Genomic DNA, 13369 nt, shown 5'->3' with positions numbered 1-13369 from the left:
TCCTGCAAGATATGTTTTGAACACTATAATTTACACCTGCATGCAATGAAAAAGAACGTCTGGATGCTTATCATACATATTTGCATCAATTAACTTGTTCTGTGCTTTTACTGATATAAACCATGAAATAAAAGTGCAAATAATAAATGGATAGCCTTTTGCTAAGGTGAAAAGGCACATTTATGCAACTAACTAACTAATTTATCTCAACTAACACTCACCAAGACTCTACATGCAGCTCAAACCAGTAAAATATTCCAATAGATTTGGTACAATATCCAATAGACGTTTTAATCTTGCAATGGGAGTGCTACTTGCAATACATATGAGAAGTTAAATCATTAAAAATGAGTCTGTTGCTTATCCCTAGCCATTTCACAAATTTTCCACAATGTAAAGAGTGAACAAACATACAATACTTCAGATGAAATGTTCAGATGATGTGCATCATCTGTTGTCTGAGTTTCCTTTTGTAACATTCCCCAATTCATAATTGTTTACTATGGAATCGTATTTGTAAAAGAGGTTCAAAATAAACACAGTGCTGGACTCTGATATAGCTATTACTATATGTCAATGTGTAATCATGCTTCCTCAGAAATCACCACTGTATCCATGACAACTATATCCTGTGAAGTTAACATACTTTTAATCTACTCCTCAGAATTTTCCAGAGTATTTTCACATTTTAGGATCAAGTTGTCACATGAAATTGAAAAAGAATGCAACCATACATGCAACTAGTTTGCCATGTCTCATTTCATTTCTGACAACTTTTGAAAAGAGAATCATGAAGAGCATAACAACAATGATGAAGTACTTTATTCTAACCTACTGGTATTTTCAATACTAGTCACCTACACCTAAAAAAACAGATAAAATTTGAATCTGCATGAATATAGGATTTCTCAACAGAGGTGTCAACTGTGACAGGTATATTAATCTTACAGTAGATAACATAATTTCTGATCCATATACTGCTAAATTCTTCTCCAGATCTGTTCTTAATGCTGGTTGCTATAAACTAGATATCCATTTGATTTATATGGTAGTTGTGTTATTATTATTATTATTATTATTATTATTATTATTATTATTATTATTATTATTATTATTATTATTATTATTATTATTATTATTATTATTATTATTATTATTGCAGCACCTTGGTATTGAAATGTTTGTCAGCTACTGAAAAATTTCCCAAAGTAATTATTGTGTTACTTACTGAATTAAAAGGCATGTTTAACATTAGTGTTGACACATGAATGTATTTTTGCATTTTGTCAATCTGATTTTATTTAGAACAAATATGAATTTAAGAATTAAACAATAAAAATTCTTTGGCTATGTGTTCTTAGCAAATAGTGTCTTGGCAAATCTCCACAAGGTACAGTCCATAAAAATTGTAATGCCAACTGTTTCCACTTCCATATGCAGTCTACGGGGATTCTGGGCCTTTGGATTTTATCTCAGATTGTCAGAAATCTTAGAAGAAATGGGAACATATGGGAATACCTGAGATCTATTACTTCCTTCTGATGTTGTTCTGATGATATTTTGATCTAAGAAAGCAAATGGAAATCATGGTGGATGACAAACATCATACAAATATCACCACAAGGCAAAGTCTACAGTGTTATATATGGCATTGAAATGTGTCCTAATATAAAGAGAATCTCTTACCGTTGTTTTGGTACACTCTAACTTTGTACTGCACTCGTACGATTCTTTTTTCACTATCATAACTAATGAAAACTTTTTTGAACCAATATGCAATAATACATCTTTTCAGCCTCTCTACTTACTAAACACTTTTGCCCAAATTTCAAGAATATAATTGCAAATTTTTTTATCTTTTAGGAAAAAATTATAAAGCTGGTTATTCCTCCAAAAAACTGTTACTAGATCAACATCAGTGAAACTTTGAACTTTGTTCAATTGCATATCATATCTCTCCCATGATTTTTTAAAAATGTTATTACTTGCACAGGTACATATTGTTATATAATGGATGTAAAATGTTTGGAACAGTAAAAATGAATAATAAATGATGCATATGGGAATTGTCCATATGACCTAAAGCACATGTAATATTTGAACAATGAGTTAATATTTATGGTTATGCCAAGCTGTAATTTCACATGCTAAATGGCTCCATATTTAACATCTATCGTTACCATGAACTGAAATCAGTGAAGATTTTCGTTGTTATTAATAGCCAGTATCCTGCAGTGGAATTGATCACAACCAAATCTACCAAATAATAACTCCAAAGCTAGAGAATATTTTTTAGTATTTTTGCCATACTACCTATTCATAAAACTGTCAGGGAGTATTTTCAGAAAAATATTTCTCATTTTTCCAATTAGTTTGGTTTTACATTTCAATAAATCATGACCTAGGCTAATAGGAAGTTCAGACACTTAAAAAAAAATTTCAAACTTCCACAGCAGAACAACAGTAATTGTTCAAATTTCTTTCAACTCTGAAATGAATCGTGATACTCATTCCGTATAGGATTTCCAACAGCTATGTCCAATTTTGGCAGATTAATCATAACTAAACTGTCCCATTGAACATCTCCCAGAGAAGCCTTATGTTAAAGCAATGAGTGATTGGGCAAAATGTGTAATAAAACAAAATGCAGATAAATTCAGACAAACCTTCAAATGTGGAGAGATGTAGAAATGATACAGTCTTAAAACACCTTTGTAAGTATCAATCAAAAGATGTACTGCATCATGATCCTGGCACAAAGAAGCAGCCCTCAAGTCAGAAGAATTATTCCACAACTCTAGCCATTCTACAATACATTTCTAAATGATGATGATGATGATAATGATGTCCACCCCATCAGAAAAAGACTTGTGTGTCATGTTACACTCACTGGTGTCTATTACACCCTCACAAATTAGATATTCCTAACTCCAGAAAATCATTCATCAGACTACAGGATTCCTGAAGGACTACAGTACGGAATACATATAGTGAGTGCTTAGTTTTCATCTTATAGAATTTATGGAAAGCGTAATATTTGTATCATAACATTAGTATTGAACTATTGTTTAGTTTTTGACATAATTAGAAGGAAAAGAGGTGATGTGGCATTCTGTTTAATATGCTGTATGATCCAACATAAGTTTTAAGGGACACTTGTTTACAGAAATCAACTAGTCCATATTTTAGAGCCAATCAGAGAGAAGGCTTGGGGCCATATTAAAAAATGTGTAAGGCAAAGCAGAAATAGTTTAATATCTTCTAGTGTTAAGGAATTTTGTTCCAATCTCTTTCATTTCCACCTTTTGCAGGGATCTTCAAGAGGTTTAGCAATGGGGAAGAAGACTTTGAGATTACAGTGTATTTATTTTGGACTAAGACAGAAAGATTCTGGGAAGCAGCAATGGTTAGAGATGACTCCACCTCCTATTTCATTTGCAATAATTCACCATCTCCCACTTCATTTGCAACAAAGTCCACAAAATCAAACCTCCAAAGCATGCATGCATACAGTGCCATGCTACTTTTTGAGAGAAAAATGAATGAAGTGGAAAGAAAAGAGTAACAGTAATAACTATTCTGACTGGAGTGAAGAGGCAGTTCTAAATACACATTATAGGAAAATATTTTCCAATTTCTGCTGAACAATAAAAAATAGATATTTTCTCCCCCACCTACTTTCATTAGTTACTTCCACAGTTCTAGGCAGCATTTTTGTAGCTCATACATGTACATGTTTGATCGATAATAAAATATTTAAACTATTTGAAAAGATGTACAGAGTAAAACATTTTAGAAATGAACAGTGGGAATTACTGTGGAAATGATGACTGGACAAACATATTGAAAATCTGAAGAGTTATTTATGATTTCTTTTATAACCTAAATTTGTCTTAAGAACCAGTCTTAGCAATGCTAGAACAATCTTTATCTTTAACATGTTAGGATAAATATTGCTGAACAAGAAACATTTAATCTTCTACATACTATAATTATTTTTCATGCTATACTGCTATATGGATCATTAATTGAAACAGGGAATTTGTTAGATCATCATTATGATTTAGTGTTTTTAAAATATCAAAGGATTGCATATTGACATTATTCAGCATGTCAGAATGAATAATAGCATTATGTTTTCAATTACCTGATGATACTGGAATGTTGAACGCAAATATACACATTCTAATTATGGTGAAAAGTGACAGTATCTCTAGATCAATTTAATAGTGGTTCCTAAAGGAACAGAAGAGATTTTATCAATCCAGGAATCTATTATTAAAATAAGTGAAGGGGAATGGCAGTTACTTAGTAATAGACTATATATTTTTCCTGCATAAGATTTCAATCAGCATTCCTAATGCAAAGGACAGGATTTGGAAGAACCTATGTATGAATTTTTAAAGAAACACTGCCCCTATAACTGATTCTACAAAATATGTTAGCTTATGTATTTTTAATATTGTTGCTTCCCAGGTGTGAAATATAATGAACATTTAACTAAACTATGAAATGAGATCATATCCAAGACATTTATCTACTGTAAATATAACATTACCTGTAATGATACACTCATGATTGGGGCCATTATCTCAATCTTCCTGCATTTAGGGTTCCTTTAGCAAGAGGTCCATGCAGATATAATTCTGTTCATCACTTTTGTATGAAATAGTCTTTATGGTTAGTTTATATGTATGTTTGGGTGCATTCCCAGAAGCCATGATGTGGACCATCAGAAGCTCTGACAAACTAAGAAGAGTACTAATATAAATTGTCATGGTCTCAATTCCCCACAACATTTTACACTACATCTATAAACTGTGAATAAATGCACAGGACTCTTCATTTCATGTTACAATAAATGTATTATAGAATGTGCAGTTGGCATTACTGTTATCATAATTACTTGCTTAGTGACCAAAAGGGCTAGAATGAAGGGAAAAAATAAAACAGGTGTGTCAAACTCAAAGTCTGGGGGCAGATCCAGCCTGTGCGGTGCTTAGTTCTGGCCCAAAGGGTCACCCTGGGAACAGCAAAGGACTGGCCCGTGGTGTCTCTGCCAGCGAAAACGGAGTTCTGTTTTTGCTGGCAGCGGGTTGCTGGAGACCATCACAGCCAAAAATGGAGGTCAGGAGCCCATTTTCGCTAGCAGAGCACTTGGGCCACTACAGGTGCCCCTGACATGAGTGACATCAAGCTGGCCATGCCCACTCCAGCCATGCCCCTGAGGTCAAATACAACCCTGATGCAGTCCTCCATGAAATTGAGTTTGACACTCTTAAACTAAAATGTAAGTAGGTACATAAGGAGGGAGGGAGGGAGGGAGGGAGGGAGGGAGGGAGGGAGGGAGGAAGGAAGGAAGGAAGGAAGGAAGGAAGGAAGGAAGGAAGGAAGGAAGGAAGGAAGGAAGGAAAGAGCCAACCTTTGGTAATAAAACTTCCAACAGACAAACCACACTTCATTAATCACCACTTATTAGTGTTTGTGTTTATAGTGTTGTATTTATAGTTTGATGGGTTGTTATGAAAGAAATAGCAAAAGTCTAGTCCATCATAAGATGTTGGAAATATAAGAGTGGAAAGAATGCTTGCTTATCCATCATCAAAGGAAAAAAAAAACATGAATATCAGAGATTAAGTCAAAATAAGCAGCCAAAACTTTGCTTTCAGATCTTTCGCTATATATAAATAATTCAGAAGATGTCTGCTATCATTATTTCCTTTGTTGAACAACATAATTTAAAAGTTACAAGAAGAGTTCAGAAATATTTGGGAATCCCAAGGTACCCAGTAATAATCATTATTACCAAAAGTTATTGCCAGTGTTATACTTTTTTTTCAATCAGTAACATTTTAGAGGTATCACTAAACTTCATTTTTTGTTGTATTAAAATATCAGGAAAACTTTTGGAAGCAAGTGTTTAGTTTGTTTTTCTCACAGTCATTTCTACATTAAATCTAAAAGCCAAATAATGCTGTGGCTGGTAATTAACATATTTTTATTCATTCATTTCAAATATAGTACTGGAACAAACTATAGACTTAATTTATCAAAATATATAAGAATAAAAGGAAATGTAAAGTCATAAAAATAGCACGGAGAAACAGTTATATATTTCTAGAAACATGATGAAAATAGCTCACAGCATTGTAAATTTAAGTGAAAAATATGACATATAATATTATTGAACAATGCTTTTACAATGTTTTATATTTAATCATAGATCTAGTTGAAAGGTATATAAACTCTGTGACTCCAAAAAAAATAATCGTTATAAATCAATGCCAAAACAAACAGTACTTCTGTTAAAGAATGTACTTATAGCGTACTGAACCATGAAAACCCTTTTTTAGTATTTTTGCCATACTACCTATTCTTAAAACTGATAGGGAATCATATTTTCAGGAAAATCTTTTCATTTTTCCAATTAGTTTGGTTTTACATTTCAATAAATCATGGCCTAGGCTAATGGGGAGTTCAGATACTCAAAAAAGTTTTTCAAACTTCCACAGCAGAAAGTTCTCTAACAACAGTAATTGTTCAAATTCCTTAGACATTATACTGTCAGACTCATGTCAACTCTGAAATGGATCGTGACATTCATACGTATAGGATTTGCAACAGCTATGTCCAATTTTGGCAGATTAATCACAACTAAACTGTCCCATTGAACATCTCCCAGTGAAGCCTTATGTTAAAGCAATGGGTGATTTGGTAAAATGTGTAATAAAACGAAATGCAGATAAATTCAGACAAACCTTCAAATGTGGAGAGATGTAGAAATGATACAGTCTTAAAACACCTTTGTAAGTATCAATCAAAAGATGTACTGCATCATGATCCTGGCACAAAGAAGCAGCCCTCAAGTCAGTAGAATTATTCCACAACTCTAGTCATTCTACAATATATTTCTAAATGTGAAGATGATGATGATGATGTCCACCCTATCAGAAAAAGACTTGTGTGTCATGTTACACTCACTGGTGTCTATTACACCCTCACAAGTTAGATATTCCTATTTATGGAAAGCGTAATATTTGTATCATAACATTAGTATTGAACTATTGTTTAGTTTTTGACATAATTAGAAGGAAAAGAAGTGATGTGGCATTCTGTTTAATATGCTGCATGATCCAACGTAAGTTTCAAGGGGCACTTGTTTAAAGAAATCAACTAGTCCATATTTTAGAGCCAACCAGAGAGAAGGCTTGTAGCCAATATTAAAAAATGTGTATACTATAAATAATAATAGTTATAAATCAGTGTCAAAAGAGACAGTATTTCTATTAAAGGTCTATGTATTGGGAAGACTTATAAATTGATTTTCTAACAAGATTTGAAAAGATTGAATCTATTCTGTTTCATAATTAATATACACATACTTTTTGTTACCATTTATAATAAAAAAGCACACGTGGATATAAAAGTCTACACTGGCTTTCAAATCTGTGGGTAAACTTAAATTACTGCATCAGGATGTGCTCCCCATTCAATGTGTATAATATTAATGCTATAGAAACATGGAAAGTCAGCCTTGATCTTATTCCATTGTTGCTTCTCCACAGTCAAAGACCAAGATTTGGCATAATAATATTGTGATATGCTTATTTTTATTCCAGAACCTGTTGGAACTATTAACAACAATAACAAAGATGTAACCTTAATCTCTATGATTTCTTTTCTATATTCACCTTAGCGTAGTTATTTCCTGTATTTAAATCTAGAAATGATGAGGTATTGCCGTTCTTTGTTTCAAAGAGAAGAAATGAGCAAAGATTGAGGAAGGTGCTGGAGGATATTAGCATAATACTATATACACAACTTACTCATTTTAAAAGCAAGGGGGAAGGAACTGCTTTAACTCATCGGCATAATGAAAAGAATCAACTATCTGATAAAAACTCTGTAGAAACTGACAAAATAAAATATTCTAAAAGTTTTTTAGTACTGAAAATTCTTATGCATCCTTGAAATACTGTTTTGAATCTTAAGAATGAATGCAATGGAGAATTTCAAGCAGGAGAATGTCATTGTTAGTGTAGTTACACAGCCGTACAAAGTCCTAGAAAAAGCTGCTTCACAATGGGTGGGTGCACATATAAAGAATTATTATTTCATCTTTACAAGCTTCATACAGCCGCTTTGAAAGTTGCCCAGGGCTGTCTCAGCATGAACAAAGGGATGCTTTGCACAGCCTTAGAAGTTCCAAAATAACTGTACAAGAGGGAGGTCACTTTTACAATTTGATCTTATTCCATTGTTGCTTCTCCACAGTCAAAGACCAAGATCTGGCATTTAATTTGTTTTACTTGAGCTTCTGTTAAAAAAAAAAAAAAACATCTGTTCCCCCGAATGAGAATATTCTTTTTATACATATATGTACTTTAAGATACATAAAAATGAAAGACCAAAAAGGAAAACAAAAACAAAACAAACCGTAGAAATAAAACAGAAATATAATGAAAGTCACTTGATACAAATTTTAAGCATATCATTAAACCTTGATAACGCAGCACTATATTGATCAGATTTTCCATTATACTGATGGACAGCCTGTTTATAGATGGAAAGTGAATACAGATTGTAATCACGGGGCTGTGCTGTCTTCCCAGCATTGAAGAGTAATGTTTTTATCAAATGATTATCAACCATTTATAACTGTAAGTGTGCAGGTTAGATTATCAGTGGTAACAATGTCTAATTTATGGCCTCAAATATCTATTAATATTGGGCATCAATACTGGAAAAAATGTTTTGTTGCAAAAAGCATCCTTATAGCAATAGCACTTAGACTTATATATTGCTTCATAGTGCTTTACAACACTCTCTAAGTGGTTTACAAATTTAGCATATTGCCTCCAACAATCTGGGTCCTAATTTTACCAACCTGAGAAGGATGGAAGGCAGTCAATCTTGATCCAGTCAGGATTGAACTCTTGGCAGTTAATAGAATTAGCTTGCAATACTGAATTCTAACCACTGCAGCTCTTTACAAAAGTATAATGGCACTGGAGCAAAAACATTAATGTATATTGACTATGGAGATTCTCAATCATTCAAATCATGGTTGTCTCAAAGGTGCTTTTTGAAAAGACAACTGGACTTTCTTTGTTTTTCCTTGAAGACATTTTTGCTCCTCATCCAAGAACTGAAGAAGCTTCTTAGAAATGTTTCCAAGGAAAAACAAAGAAAGTCCAGTTGCCTTTTGAAAAAGCATATTTGGGACATTAATGTATATTCTATAATGTGCATCCTATACCTTTCAAAACTAATAGCTTTTCCTGTTGTCATAGATTTAATGGTGCCATTGTTTGAAGACATAAAAGTTAATATAAAATATTATGTGATTAGTTGTAATTTTTGAAAGACAATGTTATTTAAATTTGGTCATTTATTTCTTATAAATATTCCCCCAAATAATAATAATAAGTAAAATATTTTTTAAAAAGCTTGGAAAGCTAAAAATCAACTTTCTGCTGAGATTTCCTTACAAGGCATATTGATAATGAAGTATTTGGTTTTGTCTTGTTCCACAGGCAAGGTGGACAGTTTTTCTCAAAATGTGAAACTGAAACCATAATCATCAACTATGCAGAGATGGTATTCAGTAGGTTCTGACTAGTTCTGGAGAACCAGTAGCGGAAATTTTGAATAGTTCAGAAAACCAGCAAATAACACCTCTGACTGGAGATTTTACAGTATCCTTCCCCTGCCACGCCCACCAAGCTACGCCCACAGAACCAGTAGTAAAAAAAATTGAATCCCACCACTGCAACTATGCTATCAGTATCATTGTCATCAAAGGTTGTCCTTCCTCTAATTTAGCCATCTGGTAATAAACTTATCCAAAGCATCTGGTGCAAATACTTCTTCATGCAATAATCTACCTATAAACAAAAATCTTGTAGAAAAAGAATTCAGTCTTTTTTTTATTACTATTAGTTATCAGATAAGTTTGCCTCAGTAACTCTAACCCTAACCCTCAGTAACTTTCATTTTGATTTCAACTGTCAGAGGTTGGAAGAAAGAAATCTGGAAAAAAAATCATTATTATGTTTGCCTTCTATTTGAAAGATCTCACTTGGCAAGAGAAATGCAGAAATTTCACAAGAGCAGCAGAGAAGGCTATATCTAAGTGGCAGTGGAAGCCAGCTTCAAAAAACTTCTCTTTCAAGTATCCACTTGGGTAGCAGTGAAAGGAAATGGCATATTTTTTTCTCTGAATGCTGCTATAAGCTTATCTTGTTCATCATTATAAGAAATGTTTAGAAATTGGAAATTATCTCAGTGATAATTGAATAAGTGGATTACTTCATTTTGAATGTTTTCTTTCAAAATGTTTTCCACATCTGTAGCCAGCATTTACCACAATATTCAAGCAAAGTATTTCTTATTTTATGTGAAATAATCTACAGAACCTTCAGCTCTGCCATTTTTTTATCTAAAGCATTACATCAAGTTCTACATTTCAGATTCAAATTGTGCACAAACGTTTATCTGCATTCATTCATTCTACAAGTTTGTAAATAATGTGAAAGAACTTTCAAGACAATCAGAAGCCCAACTGAACTTTCTTGTTTTTCTTTTTGAGGTTGGAACCAGCTCTAGCCTAGCTGGAAGTGTTGACTTATCAGAAGGGTGAGTAGAAACTTTGTTTTTTTTTCTACCATCTCTGTTTTGGACCAAAGATATAAGGCCCATAAGCCAGCAGTTTAGATAGGAAAAACAAGTCATGATTTCTGTTCCCCATTAAAGAATAAAGCCGTCTAGAAATAAAGAGATTACCATTTAATCCAGAATTCTAACTCCTAAAGTCAGCATCCTACCATGTCAAAGAGAAATCATAAATCATTTTCAGTTATTCATTACTAACTGCTCAGATTCATCAAGTCATTAAATTAGCATTTAATAAATTTTAAATTTCTTTCAAAGCTCAATTATTGTACTATTTTATTTTGTAATTATTATTTTTTTCTGAGATTAAGTATAGACAATCAATTATTTTTAATATGCTATGCTGTTATGTATGGTATGTTTAATGTATAAAGATAGGATTAATCAAACTATCCTGGAGGAGTATTTTAGTAGATCAGTTCTGTGGCTTTTAGAATTGGTTGAGTTAACTTGGAAACAGAAAGAACTCAACTAACCATTTATTGAACATGCCTCCCTTTGATTTAGCCATCTCAAGATGGCAAAATAATACAAATTTATGTCATGTAATTTTCTGCTTCTAATTATTATGTACATAAGGCTGAAATAATCTATTCATACTCTTGACTTGGAACTTTGTAAGGTTTATTGGGAAGGTCAGTAAGATACTTTAATTGAGAATTACTGGTAGTTTTTAACTTTTCATGATCAAAAACTTTAGGATAATATTCTTAAATAATGGTAATCACAGAACTAGCAACTGTATCTGTGTTTTGAATTCAGTCTTAAGAACAAAAATCATGAATTCTCTCATTTTACCTCTAAAATCTTCCAGTATTGTTGGAAAAAATGTGTTGATGTATTAAACTCACTGTTTTAATGACAACATGAAACTCTTATTTTTATTTTTATTACTAGGGACCATACCTGAATGAAGCAGAGCTGATATTTTTATGTTCTTCAATGGAATTCAGTCACTAATGAATACTCTCCATATGCTTCTTTGACTAAAAAGGTTGGCATTTATTGCAAGTAAGTACCCTTTCAAAGCAGGGGAATACAAATTTTACATTTAAAATATAATATTAAATACTTACCAGGAAACCTGCTATGTAAGTTAGCATCACAGTTATATCCATTGAATTGTGCAGTCACTGACACCAATTTTACAAACAGCAAAAGCAGGGGGCATATTCGTTCCATTGCAAACCTAGGAAAATATTAGGCAGATCATATTTGAAATAGAAGGCTTCAGAATAGGATGCTATACTTGGTCTGATTTTAGAATAGAAGTCTGCAGTATAGGTAAAGTAGTTCGTACAGAATATGAATTTCTGCTTGTAATTAACTAAGAAAAATCTATTTTCATTCTTCTTGCATATTATTCAAAATATTTTATTTTATAATATCTTTTGTTTCAAAATAAAACAAAAATTCTTTTAGATTCCTTTCTCTCTTACTGTGTACTTACTTCTATGTTGGGTTGTGGACAAAATGTTTGGACTATTCTTTTTTCTTCAGGTTTATAACAAAGGATGAATGGATTGTTGTCAGCAGTGACACTTGATTTAATTGTTATCTGTTATTTATAAATATCACTGTTCAGGTCAGTTAGAACAAATTAATAGTAACAGGAAAGGCTACCAATAAAAAGCTAGAACTGTTTAATGTTTTGTTTAATAATGATAACTAGCAATATGTTTGTTAGGAAAATGCCTAAGCAAAATAAAGTAGACTATAGGTATAGGTATAGGATTAGGTAGGCTTTCTGTTTTATCAAATAACCTGATTCAAATAAAAAATGTAGAACATATGAAAACACCCTATATTTTTATGTCTTCTGGATCAAATGATAAACTTCTACGTTCATTTTTACCTGTTTTTATCTTCACCTATCAAATAATGAGAATCTAGTTAGTGTCATGGTTAAGGCACCAAGCTAGAATCCAGGAAACTGTAGATATAGTCCCTCTTAAGTCAGGAAGGCACCTGGATGACTATGGGCCAGCCACTTTCACTTAGTCCTAGAAAAAGGCAATGGCAAACCACTTCTGAAAATCTTGTCAAGAAAACTGCAGGGACTTGTCCAGGCAATCAACAAGAATAAATACTGATTCAGGGACACAATAATAAAAATCAAATAATAGTAGATCAGAACTATAATGATATACTGTTCATATAGATTTTACTTTTTAATGAGACAGTCCAAACAATTCATTAAATGAAAATCTTACATTTAGTATGAGTACATTCCTCCTAATATCTGTTAGTTTTCATTTCACTGAAAAGAAATATCCAATATAATCTATTGTATCAATGGATAGTTAGAAAATATACCAGAACAATAACATTATGTAATTTGATATTTATCCAAACTCTTAAAGTGTATTGTATTCAAACATCCCCCCAAAAAACAAAATTACTGTTTATGTTTACTCTAAAATATACCTCAATCACCCTGAGTGTTTCTACTATAAGAAATGGGAAATTCGTTCGTTCATTTTTTCCCAGAAATTCTCATGAGTCTTCTCTAAGCACATCTAAGTCTCAACCCAAAATTGAAACATTATTCATATGATGAAAATAAAAATCTGTAAATAATATGTATATTTTATATTCAAATTAGTATTTACATTTATTAACTTTATAATATATAGCATTTCAACATTACATTTACATTTATTCAGTCTGAATGCTACAGCCATAGATAATCATT

General features: G+C 32.2%; 1 protein-coding gene across 1 annotated transcript in view; it reads right to left on the bottom strand.

Moving 5' to 3' along the window:
• The window catches only part of ZPLD1 (zona pellucida like domain containing 1), a 41972-nt gene extending 30116 nt beyond the window's left edge, over nt 1-11856 (bottom strand). The window contains exon 1 of the mRNA XM_087967679.1: nt 11751-11856. Within this exon, the coding sequence (XP_087823805.1) occupies nt 11751-11856 (106 nt within the window). The remainder of the gene's footprint in view (nt 1-11750) is intronic.
• Between the last annotated feature and the right edge of the window lie 1513 nt (nt 11857-13369).

This window comes from Notechis scutatus, chromosome 5 (assembly GCF_049901735.1).
Source record: "Notechis scutatus isolate UNSWTSFEM ecotype Mainland chromosome 5, rNotScu1.2, whole genome shotgun sequence".
Classification (NCBI taxonomy): domain Eukaryota; kingdom Metazoa; phylum Chordata; class Lepidosauria; order Squamata; family Elapidae; genus Notechis; species Notechis scutatus.
Note: the sequence above shows the minus strand (reverse complement) of the source record. Positions and strands in the feature narration are given on the sequence as shown.